Genomic DNA, 22,115 nt, shown 5'->3' on the forward strand with positions numbered 1-22,115 from the left:
AACTCCTTCAGCCCCTTCTCCAACCCCTCTATTAGTCACCCTGTGCTCAGTCCAATGGTTGACTGCTAACATCCACTTCTCTACTTTGGTTTTTGTGAGACAGGGTCTCTGATTGGCCAAGAGGTAGGGCTGGCTTGGCACTGTGTCCTAGGGATCCTCTTGGCGCTACCTCTCTAGTGCTGGCATTACAAGTGTGTGCGCATCGTTTAGGCTGTAGGTTCTTGGAATGGAGCATGGTAAGTACCTGTCCAGCTGACCTGCCTCCTGGGCCCTGCCGAGTCTGAGCTTGTTGCTTCTGTCTTCTGTGGTAGAAGAGATGACTCCACAGTGGATCCGCATGCCCCCTCCCCGCTTCATCTGCAAACTGTTGCTTGAATGAAGAAGTGGGGAAGAACAGAATCCGGGGCCTCTCCCATGTGAAGATGTCCCCTTGGGTTGTGAGGCACTTGTTTAGTTCAGCGGATAGTCCCTATCGAGTGGACTTTGTCTGCCTTCCTCCAGTGAGGGTGGCTTCCAGGCCAAGCTGGGCAAAGACCTTTTGATGTTTTGGATGTATGGCAATCCCCAAAGCAGTGGTTCTCAAACTGTGGGTCTTGACCCCTTGCAGGGGTCTGTTGAACAGCCATTTCACAGGGTTGCTTAAGATAACTAGAGAGGGCTGGAGAGATGGCTCAGTGGTTAAGAGCACCGACTGCTCTTCCAAAGGTCCTAAGTTCAAATTCCAGCAACCACATGGTGGCTCACAACCATCCGTAATGAGATCTGGTGCCTCTTCTGATGCATCTGAAGACAGCTACAGTGTACTTAGATAAATTAATAATAAATAAATTAAAAAGAAAAGACAGCCAGGCATGGTGGTGCACGCCTTTAATTCCAGCACTCGGGAGGCAGCGGCAGGCAGATTTCTGAGTTTGAGGCCAGCCTGGTTTGCAAAGTGAGTTCCAGGACAGCCAGGGCTATACAGAGAAACCCTGTCTCGAAAAATAAACAAACAAACAAAAACAAACAAACAAACAAAAGATAATTAGAGAACACAGATATTTACATTAAAATTAATAGCAATAGCAAAATTATAGTTATGAGGTAGCAAGGAAAATAATTTTATGGTTGAGGGTCACCACAGCATGAAGAATTACATTAAAGGGTTGCAGCATTAAGTTGACAACTACTTGTAGCATGGGCCCCTGAGATGAGAGTGGATCGGGAGGGCTCAAACTGCACCAATTAATTACTATATTAAGTCCAGTGCGTCCGTCAGCAGGGCACAGTTAGAGGAAGTAGGTTATGGGGATGTGTTGTTGAACAGTGTGCTTTGTGCTTTTCTTCTCTCTCTTCCTGCTTCCTGGCCACCATGAGGTGGGTGTTGCTGAGCTGATGCTTTCAATGCCCTGAGACAACAGAGCCAGTAACCATGGTGACACCTGTACAACCACGAGACAAAGTAAGTCTTTCCTCCCTTCAGCTGTTTTTTGGAAAATTCGATATTTGTTCTAACAATGAAAACTGACAAATTTCCTTCTAAGAGCAAAGCACTAAGCTAAGGCATATCTGCCTGAAATTGCTGGGTGTTTGATGTTTGAAACACTGGTTGTCTCCTTACACAGATAACTGCAGATTTCCCCACCTTAATCTCAATACCAACTCTATGGTAACAGCAGCAGTGAGTGATGTCATGGTAGGAGCATGCAATGGGCACACACGGAAAAGGATGCTGTGAGTGAAATGTTGATACAAAATTAAAGCAGTGTTAGTGGATGTTTTAATGCCCCTGGAAAGAACAGGAGGTCCTGGGTACACTGTTGCCCAGTCTGGGTGCTCCAGTTTAGGAGAGGCATGGAAAGACTGAACCAATTTCAGATGCAAGTGGATAATGGCTAGGGTGGCTCTTTCATCAGCTGAAGATACTGGAAGTAGGGGGTTACTTTCTGAATGGGTAGCAGAGATCAACTAATGGCCCAGAAGAGGGCATCTCCACCGGAATAAATTTTGACAACCAAATGTTTGGATTGGATGAGTTTGCAGATTACTTCCAACTCAAAAAATCCATATCCTGCGGTCCTCCTTGAAGCCTACTTACTTCACTTCCAGAAAGTCTCTGAAGGAAATACTTTGGAGAGTCTCTCAGAAGAGAGAGACTATGACTTGTCTTTGAAGGGCTTCTGGGAAATGGCTCGATGGCATCTTCTCTCATTAAACAGGCAAAACAATAGCCATTCCGTTCTGTACTATAAGGCTGTGCACGTTCCACGACTCACTTGGAGAGGGCACATGAATCACAGAAGAGATAACAAGCAGAGATCCTCTAACTCTCCTCGTCCACCTCCCACCTTAAAGACAGGGTTTCGTTATATAGCCCTGGCTGGCCTGGAAAACCTGTAAACCTCTGCCTGCCTTAGTGTCTCAGGCACAGTGAACATAGATGTGCAAATGCTTTATTTGGAGGAGGCTCTGTGTCTTTACTGATGGACACATCACTTAGACACAACTAAGTGTATACTTTGACGGCCACTTCACAACACACTCTACTCCTTGAGCCGAAGCAGGTCCAATTTCATAGGCTGCTAGATAACTAATGGCCCAGTCCCAGTGACAAGCTTAGGAGAAGAACTGAGCCCTCCCTGACCTATTGTCCTGTTCACTGCAACAGTTTCAGGAGGTCACTGCCCTGTAAATGACCTCATCCAAGGTCACCCTACCTCCATCAAGTTCTGTGTGCCTTGATTGCTCCACGGAGTCTCTCAGGTCTTTCAGGTCCCCATTGGATCCTGACTTGCTCAGCCCTCCCCTTGGTGGCCATTTCACAGGATCACAACCCCTATCTTCTCAACTCCCCTACTCTTATTTCCACTGTTTCAAACAAAAAAAATGGTTTAGAAGACAGGGGTTTGTTGTTGTTGTTGTTGTTCTTTTTGTTTTTGTTTCTCTTGTCTCTCAGAAACACACCTCATCATCAAAGACAGATACTGACTTAGAATAAAAGGAAGGAAGAAGGTCCTCCAGGCAAATGAAACTAGGAAACAAGCAGGTAAAGCTATTCTAATAGCAGATCAAATAGATTTAAAACTAAAACTAGTCATAAGAGATAAAGAAGGTGGATTATCAAAGGGAACAATCCAAGGAAATACCACATATGCACAAAACACAGGCAGTACTGGTTGTAAGGCCACATATTAACTCTAACATCATAATAGTGGGAGATTTCAATACCCTACTGTCTCCAATAGAGAAGTCATCCAGAGAAAAAGCAAACAGAGAGACACCAGGTTAAGTGTTCAATGGACACAACAGCCAGCCATCTATAAAACATTCCACCCAGATGTTGAAGAGTTCACATTCTTCTCCGCAGCTCTCTCAACGTTCTCAGAGTAGATCACATGCTAGCAAGACACAAAACAAGCTCCAACGAGTATGGAGAATATGAAATAACATTTCACAGCCAATCTGACCACAGCATAAAAATGCTAGATACCAACAACAAGAGAAAACTATAGAGAGCACATAAACTAACAGAGATTTGAAAACATACTATTCAACAATGAATGGCTCAATGAGGAAATAAGAAAACTTAAAGAAATCTCTAGAGTGGAATGCAAATGAGAACAGGACACACCAAAACCTGTGGGATTCGATGGGGGCAGTGTTACAAGGCAAGGTTATAGTCCAAAATACCAAGACAAACAAGTAGCTTAACAATTTACCTTAAGGCCTTGGGAACACAAACCCCCAGAGAAGTAGATGGGGAGAAAAAAATTAAGAATAGGGCAGACATAAATGGATTAAAAATCCAAAAAACAAAACAAAACAAACAAACAAACAAAAACCCCCAAAGAACCAATGAAATGAAGAGCCGGTTCATTTAGAAAATGAACAAGATTGATGAAGCCTAGGACTGGAGAGGTGATTCAGCAGGTAAGAACACTGGCTGTTCTTCCAGAGGACCTGGGTTCAATTCTCAACACCTGAATAGCAGCTCACAATTGTCTAAGAATCCAGTTCCAGGAGATCTGACACCCTCTTCTGGTGTCTATGCACAACAAACAGATTCGTGGTACACCAATAGGAGTCCAGGCAAAGTATTCACAAACACAAAATAAAATATTTAAGAAATTGAAAGTAAAAAATCCTTAGCTAAATTAACTATGAGAAAATAGAGTCACAATGGAGAGACTATTAAATTAACTAGAGGCAAAAGAAGTAGACATTGTAACAAATAGTCAATGAAATTATAAAGATATACTTTAAATCTATATTATTATCACTTAGAAAATCTAAAAGAAGTGGGGAATTTCTAGGTGCATATGAAAATTAAAACAAACTAAATAAACAATTTAGGCAATCTACAGTCAGCAACTAGGTTGAAACAGTAATGTCGACCAACTTAAACGAAATCAGCACCAGATGAGCTCACTGCAGAATTCTTCGAAATGTTCAAAGGAGAATCAAAATCAATACTATACAAATAAAGAGAGAGTTTTTATAGAAAAACTCTATAGAGTTTTTATAGAAAGAGTTTTTATCTGATACTCAAATCAGATTAGGACAAAACAACAAGAGTTATCTACAAGCTCATCTCCTCAATGAACATAGAAGCAAAATCCTCAGTCAAATACTGGCAAGACAAACTCAAGATCACATCAGAAAGATCGTTCGTCATCACCCAGGTGGCTTCATTCCAGAGATTCGCGGATGGTTCAACAAGCATAAATCAATAAATGCAATAGATTACACAAATGGACTCAAAGATAGAAATCACATGAATATCTCAATAGATGCAAAAAAGGCTTTCAACAAAATCCAGCATCCTTTTGTGATTAAAGTCAGGGAGAGGTTAGGGACAAAGGAGGAATACCTCAAGAGAATAAAATATATATGACAAACCTGTAGCAATGCCATAACAAATGTAGGAAAACCTCAAGGCATTCCCAGCAAGATCAGGAAGAAGACAAGCCTCAGCCTCTGTTCTCTTCAATAGAGTGAGGTCTTAGTCAGAGGTAAGGCAAAAGAATTCAAAGTGTTCTTATTTGCAGATGACATGAGTTTATGCACGAAAGACCTGTAAGACTCCACTGGAAAACTCTTAGAGCTGATAAACCCTTTCATCAACAAATAGCAGTATACAAAGCTGATACACAAAACTGGTAGCCTTTCTATATATTGGTGACACACATGTCAAAAAGTAAGTCAGGGAATCAATCCAATTCATTAGAAAAAAAAATTAAAATACTTAGGCCTATACCTAAGTAAGGAAACAAAAGACCTGCACAATGAAAAATTAAGACATCCAGAAAGGTACTGTATCTATGTAAATATTTAAGCCCATACCTATAGATCTGCCCTAACAAAAGCATTCTACAGATTTAATGTAACCTCAATAAAAGTCCCAAGAACATTCCTCACAGATATGGAGAAAGCCTGAAATTTATGTGGAACCACAAAATACCAAGGATAGCAATGGCAGTTCTGAAGAAAAAGATTATTGTAGAATGTGTTATTATACCCGAGTTCAAGTTATACTACAGAGCTATAGTAATACAAACAGTGTGGCACTGGCATAAAGCCAGACACAGAGGAACAGAATCAGGAGAATGGAGGACCCAGGTAAAAGCTCATACAACCGCAGCTACTTGATTTTTGACAAAGAAGCCACAAACATATACTGGAGAAAGGGCAGCATCTTCAACAAAAGGTGCCGAGAAACCTGGATATCTAAATGCAGAAGAATAAACTGGATCTCACCTTCATAACCGAACTCAAGAGTGATTAATGACCTCACCACAAGTCCTGGTAATCTGACAGTTCTGGGTGAAGCAGGAGGGAGTCCACTTCAACATAAAAGCATAGGGGGAGACTTTCTAAGTAGGACTCAAACAGCGTAGGGAATAATAAATGGGACAACTGACAAATAGGATTTCCTAAAATCAAGGAGCTTCTGTACAGGAAAAGAAACTCAATCTGGTGAAAAGAAAATCCACAGGACAGAGAAACATTTTACACCTATAAATCAGTCTGAGGATTAGTACCTAGAGTGCACAAAGAACTAAAAAACAAATTAAAATAAACCCTCCAAAACGAAACAAAATCCTAAACATCAAGAGCATCAGAGAGCAATTCATTAAAAAAAAAAAAAAAAAAAAAAAAAAAAAACCTGGCTACAGAATCCAGAGAGGCAGATTGGTGGTTAAGAGCATTTACTAGTCTTCTAGATCTGAGTTTAGTTCTCAGCACCAGGAAGTACAAACACCTGTAACTCCAGCTCCAAGGGAGCCAGACTCCTCTTCTGCCCTCAAGGTAGATGCCCAGCCACAGACGCTCTCGCGCGCGCGGCACACACACACACACACACACACACACAGACTTAAAAAAATCTTTAAGGAAATATGTCTATAGAACTATATAGGATATTTAGAAGAAGTATAGACATCTAGGAAACACTTTAAAATGTGTGCAACGGAGTTAGCCACTCAAGAAATGTATATGGAAACTCTTTTAAATAGATTCTGCCTCACCCTAGTCATCAAGACCACCAATAACAACAAGTGTTACTGACTTGTTGTGAGGAAAGGACTCTAATACATAAAATACTGCCAGGTCAGATGTGCCCACTGGTGTAACCAACCTCTTTCTGACTGGATTGAAAGCCTGCTCCACAAGAGGGAACTCATACTGGATACTGTAAACCTCTCTGGCCAAAAGTCCATGGCTGTGGAGGTTAGAGGTCCTTGAAGGGAAGTCTCCTCCTCATCATCATCCTCTTCTTCCTCTTCCTCTTCCTCTTCCTCCCGCTGCTGCTAAATGGCCATGTTGCCAAACGACCACCTGAATATTTATGTTTATAGTCATAGATCTATGCTGCTATCAGCCTTGGTTAGAGAAGGTTCACAGTGGGTAGCAATAAAAGTAGAGACTTATAACTAGCTCACATGCTGAGAATAAATGACTGCCTTACTGTGTATGCTTAGCCCCGTGTGGTGTGGGACATCTATACCTGCCCCCAGTCATCAGGCCTCAGGGAATAGGGAGTATCATAGAAGAATAGGTGGAAAGAGTTTAAGAGCTGGCAGATGGGAGGAGTACTGTGATTAGCTGTCTCCTGGGTGTGAAATGGCTCTTGCTGGAATGGACCCACAGAAGCCATGTCACACCCACAAGATCTACACAAGATCAATCCAGTCAAAATTCAAGTGTGAGAAACTACTGGCGGACTTAGCAAGGCAGAATGATTTTCTCTGGGAGTTTGGCCACTGATGGGTTTCACGCACACAAGACAGCACTAGTTAGACCCAGCAGGTTGCACTGAAAACCAAAAAGAAAAGGACACAAGAAGATGTGTTGGGGGAGGTCTGGGAAGTGAGGATGGATATGATACAAATATATTGCCTATGTATAGAAGGGGGGGGAGCCACTTGGAACTGAGATTTTTTTTTTTTTTTTTTTTTTTTTTTTTTTTTTTTTTTTTGCTTATGGATCCTTCCCTGTAGGCTTCAGACTACAGCAGAGAGGTTCATTCATCCCTCAGCCAACTAAACACTATTTGCTAAGGCATCTATGTACTTCTGTACTGAGGTAGAACTTACAATGGGATTGTGGGACGTAGTACTTATCTGAAGTGCCCAAACCAACTGGGGGAAAGACAAACTTGGGTGCGCTACACTAACCAGGCTTTCTTCCTGATGCCAGAACCACCAAAAAGACTCAGATCAAACACCATCTATTTATCCATCATCTGGATGTTCACTACTGGATATTTCTTACCCAGTAGTTAAATATGTTTCATAAACTCAAGACTCTTAGTTAAACAAAAACTCCGCTGGGCACTTAAAATAATATTTCTTGTGGGTGTATGCTGTGTTCTTTTTTTCTTAAAAAATTTCTATCGTATATATTATCTCAAGAATATCCCCCCATATCCTGTTCTATCTGGATGACAGACATGACAAAGGTCAGGTGTTAGAAGACATACCAATAGCCACCTGTTTAACAGCAGAGAAATCTCCTGGCTGTATTAAGCCCCAAAGATTTGTCTAGGACAATAGGTAAAATTATTTGTTCTGTCTACCTCACAGGTTTGTCATAGAGATCAAGCAAAACCATGGATATAGGAGTACCCTAAAAAGTTTAAAGCAGTATTCTAATATAGGGTATTAAACTCTCTGCCCTTTCCCCTTGTTCCTCTGAAATCACATTCTGCGTTTGGCTTGTGCTTGCAGATAGAACACACTTAGGATGCTGCGGGTGGGCAGGGTGTGTGTGTGTGTGTGTGTGTGTGTGTGTGTGTGTGTGTGTGTCCCTAAGCACAGAAGAGCTTGTTTGACATAAGTTCAGGAAGAGATCTTTTCCTTGGTGAAGACACTAGGGACTATTTGCTTACATGGTATGTCCTCTGCTTAGGTTGACCAGGCTATAGTGCTGGATTACTGCCACTGCGTTCCTTGCAGTGTAGAAGTGAGGGTGCCCTAGAGAAGCCCATGGAATTGGACCTCCCAACGGTGTTCTGGAGAGCAGGCTAGAATTTCACGTGGACAGGTGTCCCATTTCCTTAGGGCAACCCGAACACTGAGACTATAATTTTCCCCACCTTAAATTTTAAAGATTAGATAAGTTGGCTACGGAATAAAGATTGGCACAAAATTAATGGTCGATAAAATGTTAGCCAACGCAATGATGTGTTTATTGAGTCACTTGGCCCCAGGCTTTTCTTGGAATAGAGGAGCAAGACCCTGTTCCTGCCTCTAGAGAGGCTGGAGGGCTGTCGCTGCAGTCGAATGTTATGAATCAGAGGGAATTAAAAACTGCCCCCAGGATCTTCTTTTCTAAGAAAAGTCCCCTTGGCTGACTTCTAGTCTAGCGTCCAGCCAGCCGGATAGGATAGAGGGAGCCTGATTCAAGGTTTGGCTATGGGTCCCATTATTGCATTTCCCAGCAGTGAAGCGGTTTCGGCCAGAAACGGTGAGTTGAGTTTTAAGCCAAAACAAATTTGTAAATTGCAGGAGCAAGTGGGTGAATGAAAATCCGAAGAGCTTGGAGCTTCTGGTGCCAGAGTTCACAAAGCAGAGGGGGTTGGGGGCTCTAGGCGATCCCTGCGACCTCCAGGTGTCTGAGGTTAGTCATCACTTACGGTGCAGATCCGAGAGCAACCGGATCCCCATCCCGCCCGCGTGAAGTCTAGGTGGCACGGATCTCTGCCGAGTCTGGGGCGTAGCTCCCCCGGGGCAACCGTTCCACGTGGAGAGAAGGAAAAGTTTGGCGCGTCCGGGAGGTCCGGGCAGCAGACTGGAGCATCAGGCTGCAGCCTCGCGGTGGGTCGAGCAGCCAAGCCGGGAAACAGAGCACCGCGGGCCCCGCCACGGGACGCGCTCCCAGGCCCCCGCCCTGCGCACCCCACCCCCTTCCCGGGCCGCGCACGCAGCCAGCGGCCACTGTCAGAAACCGCCCGAACCGCCTCGAAGAAAGCAGGGCGGACTTTGCACCCAGGACCCTGGGCCTCCGGTTCCCCCGCCGATCTTGGAGCAGCCGCCTGGCTTCCCTTTCCCGGCTGCAGAGCGGCCCGTGTTGGCGGGACGTCCCGAGGAGGATCGGCGGCTTGCGGCCACAGCCCGGCCCGACTCCGGCGCGCCGAGGAGCGGAATCGGGGGCCGGCGTTCGCTCCTGCTCTCTCCCGGGCGCGCCGGAGTCCGGGCGGCTGCTCTGGCTGCAGCCTCGGGGACGCCTCTTCCCTCCGCCGAAGCTGCCCGGCGTCTCCCGGCCACTTCGCGCTTCTCCGGACGCTGGGCGCGAGCGAGCCCACCAGGTAAGAAAGGCTGCGGGGATCCTTAGGCTCCGGCTCGGGCGGGAGTGTTTCTGAAAGTTGATTTGAAATGCATCCAAGAGTGAACCGGGCCAGTCGCGACTCCTCCCCAAGGCGACTCCTTTGCTCCTGCAGACGTTCCCGGCACTGGCCGACCGGCGGGAGGACCTCCCCGCGCGCCCCGCACGCCTACTCCCGAGCTCCCCCCCCCACCCCCCAAGCAGAGCGCTGCGCCAGGAGTACGGAAGCAGGCGGGACAGTCTCCGAGTCCCTTACTCTGCCTCTCTCTAAGACAGGTGAGGGTCGAAAGTGAGTGGCGGTGCCACTGGGATATCAGACCTGGTTGGTCCCGGCTTGGCCCTGGCTCTGAAAGCAGGCGTACCCCCACCCCATCACACAGAGTACCATAGTTCTAGTGGTGGGATCCCTAGGGGCCACATTAGTATAGGATGGGGCGGAGTCGGTCTTGGAATGGGAAACCTGGGGACAGGGGTGGGGGTGGGGGTTAGGAGAACGCAGTTAGGGGGCGGAGGCCTTAGTACATAACGCGTTGACTTCAAGTGAAATCAGAGCCGTCCGAGCAGTTCACGGTGGCTCTTCTCTCTCTTCCCACCTTACATTTCCCTTGGCTGGACTCTACCCTCTAGGCTCATTCTTGTCGCCCAGGACACTGCTTCTGTCCTTCCCCAGGAGAGTGGCAACTGAGAGTGTGGAGTCCCAACAGGCACGGGAAGCTAGACTCAACCGTTCCTCCGCTCTACAGGTCCTCCTGGCTCAACCCGAACATGTTGGACGGCCTGAAGATGGAGGAGAACTTTCAAAGTGCGATTGAGACCTCGGCCTCCTTCTCCTCTTTGCTGGGTAAGTGTTCAACCGCATGTTCCCTAGAGCATCCTCCTTCTGCCGGGGCTGGAAGCTCAGGACGTCAGTTCTCTGATACTGGGCTAAGCGACCAGACTAGCACCCTCTTCGCGCGCACACAGAGGTGCCCACAATCTCTGTCTTTCCGTGTCCATCAGTCCTTTTGAGTCGTCCCTACCTAAATACAACCAGCAAGCCTCCCTAGGCTTCACGAGCTCAACATCGAATTCCCCAAAGCCTTGAGGGGCGGGCGAGCATGTTCACAAGGCATTTGAGTGGCAAGTGATTAATAATACCCAGGGCTGGATTTTTAATCACAGAGCTGATCGACGGCTCATAAATGCCACCGGTTTCTCAGAGGCCTGTGTCCTAGCATGAGAGATCCGAGGCCCAGAGCGCCCAAGTTCTTCTCTTCCCCCACCAACTGCAGCCCCAATTTTAGTATTGGGCATGGCCCGGAGGCTTTTCCGGGCTGGTGGGCAGCGCTGCGCTGGGATTAGCTTGCACGGCGGGGCCCTTGCCTGGTCTTTAATTAACTGAAGCCGGATCCCTGTTCTGCAAGCTTGGTATCCCTCTACCCCCAACCCAGCCACTGCTAAGGAGCAGAGAATAGAGAGATCCAAAGAGTCATACCCGTGGGTCTTTCAGAGTTCAGGCTTGTTTTGCCAGTGTCTCTTCAACTCTGTCTTTGGAATTTTCAAGTTTGGAGAAAAAAATGTTTTGTTTTGTTTTAAAATTTTCTTTCTTCCTGTTTTTCTTCCCGTTTCTTTCTGAAGGAGAGACTTTTCTTTTATTTAAACCTCTTGCCTCTTTCTCTAACTTTAGAACCAATAGAGTGGGGCTGAAAAAATTTCGATTATAGAAATCATGTCCAGAGAGAAATCGCCCACTCCACCCCAACAGTTCAGAGGAAACGAAATTACAAAACCCATGCCCTCTTCTTTCAACCACCCTTTCGAAATTGTCAGGATCTTCTCCCCGGAGCAAGAAGGAAGACGCAGGCTAGAGCCTGTGTGCGGACTCAGGCACACCGGGTTTGGTTCTCTGTACCACGAGACCCGCGACCCACGTTTGTCCCAACCATAGGGTGGGATGCTGAGACCAAGACAACAGAAATTTACAATTGAGAACGACCACTTTCTCCCCAGGCCTTCTTGCTGGCTTCCCACCATACAAAACGACCTGTCCAGCTTACAAAGTGAGATTAGTGTAGTGGTATGGAGAAGGATCGTCCCTTTGGGACATCACAGACAAGAGTGTTCTTGTGGGACAAGGGCTTCTTTAAATGGTTGTGAAAAGTGTCAACAAAGGCGGCCAAGTATTTCTCCCTTGCTTGTTGGGGGGGGGGGTGAGGAGAAGGCCCTGGAACAAGATCCGAAGGGAAAAAGTCAAAAAGGTCAAAGGGTAGGGCAGAGAAGATTCTCTGACTGGGCTAAGAGGTTTGTTGCTCTATCAGCGCTTCTGAGCGCAGGAGATCTAGAATTCTCTGGCCAGCACCCTTCTCAGGGTCTCTGCGCCCGGATATTATTTTTCCCCATCTTGACGTTTCCTAATTATAAAAAGCCACCTGCAATTTTCACGCCAAACAAGACATAGGGGAGATTCACTAGTTTGCACAGTACTGAGCTTGCGTGGGGAGAGATGGTATTTTTCTGCACCCGCAGGCCGCCTTTTAGGAAGAAAACAGAAAATGCTAATTTTCCTTTAAAAAAATAGAACTCACTTGCAAGCAAATAATTATCTATCATTTAAAAGTAGTCAAAGGACACAAATACAGTGATTTAATGATTAATGACGACTTGAGAGTCCTGGGAGCACAAATTTTTATGTAATCTAATTTAAAGGCTTAGTGAAAGCTCGCAATATACCTGGATCTGTCTAATAATTAAGACCATTTATTGACTTCAGCCCCCTTCCTCGCTAAAATTTATACCTTGCTACTTAGTCTTTATGTATTAGTAACGTCATCGTCACTTGGTTTGATTTTTCGGAATATCTGATTATCAGAGGAGCTTCCTGAGGGTGCAAGACCCAGGGTGGGTCTAATCCTATCGAGAGCCGGCCTGCCTGGGGTTAGCTTGCCGGTGTGGCTCACCGGCGACATCTGTTGCTGTTGTAGGCAGAGCGGTGAGCCCCAAGTCTGTCTGCGAGGGCTGTCAGCGGGTCATCTCGGACAGGTTTCTGCTGCGGCTCAACGACAGCTTCTGGCACGAGCAATGCGTGCAGTGTGCCTCCTGCAAAGAGCCCCTGGAGACCACCTGCTTCTACCGGGACAAGAAGCTCTACTGCAAGTACCACTACGAGAAGTAAGTGCCTGTGTCGCCGGAGCGCGCCCACTCACCTGCACGGGTGTGCGCTGGGGACCGTGTCCTCCTGCATCCTCTTCGAGGAGGCACTCGCAGGAAAGGCCAGTAAATCTCGCGCATCCGCGTTCGGTACACTCCCCGGGTTGCGGGGAATCCATCCGTCTGCACAACTTGGGGCCCGGGAGAGCCGCAATGCGGGTTTTTGTTTTTGTTTTGCCGCGAACATATTTTCAAATCATTCCAAGTTCATCAACCGGGGCCCAGGCATTCACAGAGATCACTTTGCCGGGGAGCGGGGAGCTAGTGACTAGCGACCCTTTTTTTCCATATCATCTTTCTCAAGGGTTTGCATGGCTCTGGAGTTTGTGCCCATCAGTAAGGATCGGGTGGTTTCTGTCCCTTGGGCACATTTTTTTCTCCTGGGCTTGATCAAATCAGGTTTGGAAAATGACCTTCTTTGCCCTGCACCATTGTTTGGCGGCGTTTCCAGTAACCCCCTCTTCGGGTTTTCAGGAGTTAGTAGGCTAGAGGGAAACTGTTCCTGCCGCGCATCTCCACCTTGTTTTAGACTAGGGAAGTTATCTGACAGGCCGCATGTTTGATTCTCATATCAGCATGCAGAACTGGGAGGTAGGTAATGAAGAGAGCGAGCGGTTCTTTTCCCAGTCTGGATTTCTGAAATACCCTTGGGATTGTGGTGTGGTAGAATGCCCTTAGTGTCCGAAGACTGGCCAGGAGGAGCCCTGCGGAAGTAGGGAGAGGAAGCTGTCTTGCGTTTCAACACTGGCCAATTCATAGGGACATTGGATTCCTAGGATTGTGGAGGGCTAGCCAGAAAGAAAAATGGCTCAGAGCTCGTCTGTTTTTGTGCGCAAGGGCTGGCATATGTTGATTGTGTGTGCATGCATGTGTGTGCGTGTGTGTACACGGAGGAAATGCAGCCCCTTTCACTCCACTATGTGGAGAGAGGCTGAGGAAGGTCAGCGTGCCTATGAAACGTAGCCGCTATAATTTCATTCCGTCGACGCACAGTGAAAGGAAGTGCAAAGGAGGGTTGGCTATCAAAACAAAAAACACAGGGGAAAGGAAGAACGGAGGTTTCGTGTTTCCAAGTCATCTAAGCTGTCAGGCTTACTAAAAAAATGGACCAAGTTAGATGCAGCAGCCACTGCCACCCGGCCATCAACCATCCCCACCACCCTCTCGGCTACTCAGTACTCTTGTTTCGACATAAAATGCTTGACTTTTACCTCCGTGTGGAGAGACCACCAGGTCTTCTTGTTGACTCAGGAATGCTTTACATTTTTTTTTCAGAACCTAAACCCCCCCCCAAACTAACAAAAACAAAAACAAATCAAAATAAAGTATGCTTGCATTTATGTGAGTTGTACAATACAGAAATCAGCAAAGAAGCAAAACTCCCCCTGATCTTTATGGTAAACAATTTTGAAAGAAAAAAAAATACTGCTGTCTGTGCTGGCTTGTCTGCTTGTAGCCCCCGAGTCTGGGTAAAAACTGTGATTTTTAGGTAATTAAGCGGATTTGGTCTATACAACTTCAAGTAGACAAAGCCTGGTGACTGCTCGCTTTCTCTCCCCCCACCTTCTCTTGCTTTTCATGGGCCGGTTTTGGTATTGTGTGAGCCCAATCTTTATCTTTCTGCTTATAGATTAGAGAAAGGTCCACATCCTTCAGGCACAACACTGGCAAATTCAAACGTATTGGAGCTTAGGGAAGGATTTGGCTTGTGATTTTTCTATTCTGTTTGTTAAAAAAAGAAAATCACGAATCAAAGAAGGCTCAAGGGTCAACACAGCTGTCTGGCCAGTCAAATCTTCTTTAAGGAAGTCAGGCTGTGTCAAGAGGAGAAGAAACAGTTGCCGTAGAGTGCTTTACAGAACAGTATCCCTTCCATTGCAGCCCTCCAGGTTTGGCGAGGTTTGGGCTTATTAGCCTAGAGGGTCAGTTCTCCCCTCACAAAGCTATTTCTGCGAAGAGAAAATTGCAGGGATCAACTTGCCAGCTGTTGGTCAGAATCAAGATTTTATAGAGGGTGTGAGCTACATTGTTCAAAGACGTGTTAGTGTGATGCTGAAACGTTTGTTTTTTTTTTTTTAAATTTTAATTTAAAAATATTTACGGACACATGGATATCCAAGATCAGTTTGCTTGGATTGCTCAGCTCTGAGCACAGTTTCAGAGCAAGCATGCTCTCAGCCTGTCAGTGGAGGCTGTTTTAGATTCATTTATTCCTCCCTTAAATTCCATCTCTCCTCTCTTCCCCCTCTCAATCTCACTCTTCTCTCAGCAAACTAGCATTTTAATGTCCTCAATACTCTTAAGACACTTAATGAAGGGAAGAGATGATTTCTTCTTTCTTTTCTTTTCTTCTTCTTCTTCTTCTTTTTTTTTTTTAAGTTGGGCTCAGGAAAAATTCCTTTATTCAACAGGCTTTTATGGAGCTTCTACACGTAAAACCCTGGTTGTGACGAGGAAAATCATTGGAAAATTCATGGAGCTCCATGGCAGGCTGCTTCTAACCTGGCATGTTTCCCATCTATTTTACCCAGACTAGCAAGGGCTTCCTGAAAAGGTTTCTCCATTTTACACAGGACTAGGTATCTGCTAGAAGCTATCTGGAATGGCCACATGTTAATCCTGGAGGGTACAGCTCAACTTGGGGGCAATAGTCATGAAACTCACAGAAATCGCTTCCCCCTCTTACTGCAATGGAAACCCCTCTCCCCGGATGTGCTTCTTCCACACTAAGGTCCCAGACCAGGTAAAGGGAGAGGGAAAATAAGATGCGTGTTAGGTGCTAAGAGCCATGGTGGTACATTATAGGCACTTGATAGAAAAGGGATCAGACAGTACTTTGTTCCCTCAAATCTGTAAAGTGTTAAGTGCTGTTTCTACATAAAGAAATGAATGAATGCATTGCACTTTCTGGTGCCTGCCATGAGCACAGTTTTAGCAGCAGAGGTTATCACATTTATTTCTGCCATGTGTGTGCATTTCTGGATCACTGGAAGGTCTAGATTTGTATTTCAATCATTACCTGAGTATCCCTGGAGTCAGGTCAGGCCTTCCCTTAAATGGAATGGGATTTATTGGGGGTGGGGTAGAAATAGGAGTAGAAGACTGGGGAGGGTAGGGGGTGACAGTAACCAGAATCACTTGCTCTGTGTATGAAATTGTCAGGGTAACCACTCCAGTACAAGATGCTTAAAAAGACAGAATTCCATTGTGTCAGAGTTCTTTTCAGTTCCCCAATGTGAAACATCAACTTCTTTCTCATGAAGGCAGTGGATTGATGGTGGCATCTTGGACAAGAGTGTTCATTTGAAACCTCAGGATGTTTTACTAAGTATTGGCCTCCTCCACTATGGCACCCTTAGGAATACTTTATTTTTCAGCTATCCAAAACAAACAAGCATTCAAGGCCAGAGTGTAGTATGGCGATTTATGAACAGCCAGAAATCAAGAACTGGGTGGGTGGGGGTCCCTTGCTCAGGGTGTCATCGAAGAAAAAACAACTGGTTCTAAGAAAAGACAACACTGGTGGAATTGATGGAGCTGTGCTATGAGGACAGACCACTTGAGGTAGTAATAGTATAGGTGTGGATATTTCAGGAATGGGTTCAGTTTGCTTCGGCATTCTTGTAAGTTAGCAGACAACCAAAATATTTTCCAGCCTGGAAGATTTCTATTTATGTAACTGTTGTTCCCTATTTCAGTGAGCCTTCTGTGATCCGGCTAGTTCAGAGTTTTCTCTGAGTCTGTTCCAAGCAAGTACTGTAGCCATGTCTCAGTCTGAGACAGAGGATGGTGGGATCAGGGAAACGTGGCAATTTGATAGATAATTGAGCCTCTGGACAGCGTCCCACTTTTAAATCAAATTTATATTGCTTCTTTCATGTGCCTGGTGGCTTGTGGGTCAGGCAGGGCCTTCTCTCCTCACATATGAAGTTTATCATTATCACTCGGATTGTTTTGGACATCCTGGGAGCAGTGTGGGGTAGGATTGCTGTCATCAGGGCTATTCCCACAGCGTGCTAACTCCCCACACATCAGCGGATCACAGCTTGGGGAAGCCTTTCCCCTGAAGGCCTTGCTCATGCTTTCTTCTGTCTTTGGGGTAGATTAGTTGTCTGTCCAGAGAAAGGGACAGACATGGGGGAGAGTTGATGTCATCCCACTTACAGTATTCTTTGTCTCTTTCTTTTGGCCTGAGGCTTGTCAGCCCCTTGGTGAGGAAGACTTAGGGCATGCTCTGTATTGGGAGTGGTAATAAAACCATTCTTCGATCTCTCAAAGTGGTGCAGGAGGTGTGTGTGTGGAGGAGTTAGCGTGGCTGGTTATTATTATTTATTATTATTATTACTATTACTGTGTTACTACTTGGAGATCAAAATTGAGCATGCAGCTCTTCATAAAAGGAACCTGCAGATGAAATTACAGAGGCCATTTTTAGAGTGTTGCTCCACTGTACTTTTGCTTGGCCTGGCTCTTGGCACAATAACATAGTAAGAAATATAAAAATCAAGCACAACTAGGTAATAATTTTTGTCTGCATTCAATTGTAGGGGCTTAGCTCACAATGAGCATAGTCCACGATCATGGCTGTGTTTATGCAACCTCTCTCTTTCTCTCTCTGTTTTAATTTTAGAGGGCGAAAATATTTCTTGTGTAGAGCTGTTTTCTTTTTCTATATGTGCGGGCCGATGGGTGAGACTTGCTTGGAATCTAGGACTTAAGGACATTGGAATTAGATAGTTGGTTGAGGCAATTGTAGTGTTTGGGGAGCTGGGGTTGAATATGACGATGAGGCTCTTTGATCCTTACTTGAATGGAACACAGTATGAACAGTGATTTATCCAGACGGGTTTTACATAGTGTAGCGTTCTGAGACCTTTGTCTTTCACGTGGAAGTCACGCTCAATACCTGGAGTTCATTGACAAGAACTTTTCCTATAGCTAATTATTTGTCTTGCATTTTATTTGTCTTGTTTGCATCAACCAAGACTTATCCATATCAGGGAGGGCTAGCCACAGCTTCTTTTTTAATCTTATGAAGGTTTGTGAACATGATCATGGGATATTTTCTTTATTAAGAACAGCTCCATTCATTTAACCACCCCCCCCCAAAAAAAAGCCAGATTACTTGGGCTATCATATTTAAAAGTACGAAAATAAAGACCTTAAAATTAATTTATTGTATGAACAACCGTTTTAATAACTTCTTATAGTAAATACATATTACAAAATGGGATTATTGTACATTACCAAAGTCAAAATAATCAATATTGAATCACATGAACTGGATTACCAAGTACAGTTGTACAATCCTGAAAGATAAATTTTGAGAGATTTAAAAACAGACACATCTGTCTAGTTTAGAAAGGATTTTATTTTTGTAATATTGGTCCTATGAAATTTTAGCTCTGTTTTACTATTTTTGAATAGAAAATAAATCTCTATGACTTATTATTTATTTATTTTTTAAATTGGTGGTTTTCATGTCTTCAGTGTGGCACTTTATAATAAGTCACTCAGAATGAGATAAAGAGGGCCTTGGGCCATGTTGGATGGAGAGTCCTGAGTAGAGGTTTCCCAGTGGCGATCCCTGCTCTATCCCAGCCTGGCTGAGAATGCTCCTTGGGAGGATACTGTGTGTTCTGCTGAGAGTCCCCTGGGGCCCTTAGGACAGTGCTGCTGTCTATGGTGGGTTTTCTATACTCAGTCAGGGGAAGGTGGTGATTTTCAAACCATCCCAAGGGCACCCCTCACACCCTTTTGAATGGTCCGTTGTCAAGGATAGAGAGAGTATCTCTTCTGGTGCTCTTGAAGGCTTACGTTTTCTCCTTACACTACCAGGACAGAGAGCATTTAGTCCACAATTAGAATGAGTCATGTTGTCCCTAGCTGGTGGCGCTGCCTGCAGCTTAGTGTCTCTTTGTCATATCTTAAGTGAAACCTACCCTACAGTCTTGCAGACACCTTCCAAATGTCAACTTGTTATTTTAGTAAACCCCAGCGATCTGTCTCTATATTTTTAACCAAGATGAAATGAATAAGATCGCTATGGCCCTGGCATTAATTAGTAGGAGGATTAACGCTGTGTGGGCTGAGATGGAGGTGTAAACACGGTAACCTTGCTACATGTTTGCTTTCACACTACTGAAAATAAATAAAATGAGTCTTAGGGCAGGGATTAAGTTTCTCTCGGCTCTAGATAGCAGATGCAATTGGAATGCCGCAGAAACACTGAAGTATTGGAAGAGATATTATGTAAAGAATAAAACAAAACCCGCATCCGTCCCCTACCCAGTGGGTATACCTTCCCCATCACAATAGTCCCATCTGTGTAGTTAAAAGGAGATTTAAAAATTATACCCCTGTACTATTTTCCTTGGTGGTGAACAGGACAACTAAGTCTTCCGTAGAGCCTATCACTTGGCTGCCAGGCACTGATCAGACAGAACTTAATAAAACCTTGTGAGGTCTCCATCATTGCGCCATAATGATCTAACAACTAAAAATACAAAGTAGACCGTGCTTTTCCCAGTCCCATAACCAGAGTCACATGGACGAGTCTGGTCTCTTCCAGCTTTTCAGAACTCCAGTTTGGGGATCCTATTTTTGGATAACGGCAACTACGTCTGGCTTTGCTAACTCTTTGGGCCTCCGGCGTCCCTCCGCACATCATACTTGTGGTTTATCATTACTCTCGTAACGGATGAGCTTGGAGAGATAGCTGGCCACTGTGGATTGGCCTGGGCTTTCCAACTCGTCCAATAAATCCTGTCCATAAAAAAAATTGTAATCTTCCGGTCTTGCTGGGAATGGGCCGCATGCGATCTCGAGGCTCACATCTGTTTCACTCCATTCTGCCTTCCACTCCCCTGTGCCCTGTAGAGCTTTGTTCACATGGCTTTTCTAAGCATTGAATACTATTTAAACCCCACCACCACCTGCCTCGTCTCTTCTGTCCCCCTGCTAACCCATGGATTCTCTATTTTCTTACCTGGGAGAATCCAATTAGCCTCTTATTTTTCTCTGTCTCTCTGTCTGCCTCAGTCTCTCTCTGTGGCTATGGTATATACATGCATTTGTGTGTATGCACATGTCTGTGCAGAGGCCAGAAATGCACAAGTGACTTGAATGTTTTTTGCTTTTCATCTTTGAGACAGGGTCTCTCACTGAACTGGGGGCTCGCTGGTTTGCTAGACTAGATGGCCCATGGGCCCCATCGATGCATCTGTCTCTTCCTTTCCAACACTGTGGTGATGGATCTGAACAGCTGCCCCCTGTCTTTCACATGTTTTCTGAGGAATCTGAACTCAGGTTCTCATGGTTGCTTGGCAAGTCCTCTACCCACTGAACTACCTCTCCAACCTCCTAATTAGCCTTTTACTGTGCATAATAATCCTACCACAGGGCCATCGAGTTATTGAGTCGTCCTCAGCTTGGTATCTTGGCAGTGGGCCTTCATCTCAGGTCTGTGTAATTCCATGTCATGACTCCTTGGGTGTTCCCTTGGGAACCTGTATCAGAGATGTGCCTGGATCTGTGCTGTCACCAGTAAAATGGGAGCATTTGTCACTTGTCAGGAAGATTGGCCAGCGTTGGGGCAGGATATCTGTGTGTCAGTCATGTGCAAAGCTGCTGTTTCTCTGGGCACCTCTCTCTTCTTGGGGTGCTGAGCCCTGATCCCAGTGCATGTGGGGCCCGCACTTGAGGCTCTTTTGTACTTCTCCCTCATGGAGGATGCTCTCCACAGCTCCACAGCTCCACAGCTCAGGTTTGGAAGCAACGTGAGAAGCTCTTTGGGGGCAATTCTTTCTCCTCACTCCCTCCTGGCCTTTCAGTTAAGGGCAGCCATTCCAGGGCTCACAATCCAGGGCTATCAAGCCTCAGGAGCCTTTAAAAGGATTTTTCAAAACAAAACAAAACAAAACACCCCCTCCTGAACTCGAGATTAGCCACTTAAGCTCATTAAAGTTCCTTTAAATACTAAAATGTTGGACTCCTGGGGGCTGTACCCCCAAACCATATTTTCCTTCTTAACATTGCTGTCATTCACTGTGCAGCAGATTAAGGCCCAGTCCCCCCCTCTCCGCCCAGGAACGTCCCCCCCTCTCGGCAGGAGGGTCCCAATATGTCTTTGTTTGAGCTCCAGGACAGCCTGAGCCTGAGGGGTCACGGATGCTGGCACAGCTCAGGGTTTTCATCCTTAGGGTAGAGGAGTTTACATCTCTCCCCAGAAAGGGTCCCAGAGGGGAAAACATGACTGGCTAGCTAGGGAGGCAGGGAAGCCTGTGCAGCGACCAGAAGCTGCAAGTCCCAGGGATCTATACCAGAGGCTGGGCATAACTAAGAACAGGAGCCCTCCCCCCATCCCCTTTACCTGGGACCAAGCAGCAGCACCAGGGCTGCCTGTGTACATCCCAGGCATTTCCGACTCATCACAGACCAAATGGTTCTTTGTTTTAGGGTCCCACCTGTCTCATCTGGTACCCAGAGTATCTCTTCAGCACCATCTTTCTCCAGTATGTCCTCCCACCTTTCCTGCCCTCCAGCTGGCTTGGGGGGAGCGAGTTTTCTGGTTGTGACAGTGGAACAAATCCCTTTTAACATAACCATCTAGAATTTCCTCCCATGCTGCCCTCTTTCCTTCTTCTTTCTCCTCTTGGCCCTCTTCTCATTGTGGCATGGATTCCCTTCAGGCTTGTATCCTGTTCGTGAGAGCCACTATCTTCAGGGATATGGGCATAGTTGTTAGTCCGAGGGGGTAGGCTTAAAAAACCCAGAAAGGAAGAACACCTCAGAAAATCCTATCCTGTCCTCTTGACTTGGGTTTTGCTAGGTTCTCTCAAAACACCCCATCTTCCCCCAGGACTCCACTCATTCTTTTTTTTTTTCTTACAGCTTTCACATTCTTTATGTTATAGTCTTGGTTTTAGTGGTATTCAGACATACATGAAAACAAAACCATCATGTATGTAAAAATAAACAACTGAAAAATTAAGGGACAGACATGCAGAGGCAGGTAGAGCTCTTGAGTTTGAGGCCAGCCCGGTCTACAGAGTGAGTTCTAGGACAGCCAGGGCTACACAGAGAAACCCTACATCAAAAAAAAAAAAAAAAAAAAAAAAAAAAAA

General features: G+C 45.5%; 1 protein-coding gene across 1 annotated transcript in view; it reads left to right on the plus strand.

Annotated features, from left to right (window-relative positions):
- The first annotated feature begins 10,352 nt into the window (after positions 1–10,352).
- Positions 10,353–22,115, plus strand: part of Lmx1a (LIM homeobox transcription factor 1 alpha) — a 145,806-nt gene continuing 134,043 nt past the window's right edge. Inside the window, exons 1-2 of the mRNA XM_021170712.1 lie at positions 10,353–10,645; positions 12,765–12,951. Coding sequence (XP_021026371.1) covers positions 10,570–10,645; positions 12,765–12,951 — 263 coding nt within the window. The 5' untranslated portion in view covers positions 10,353–10,569. The remainder of the gene's footprint in view (positions 10,646–12,764; positions 12,952–22,115) is intronic.

Source organism: Mus caroli, chromosome 1 (genome assembly GCF_900094665.2).
Source record: "Mus caroli chromosome 1, CAROLI_EIJ_v1.1, whole genome shotgun sequence".
NCBI lineage: Eukaryota > Metazoa > Chordata > Mammalia > Rodentia > Muridae > Mus > Mus caroli.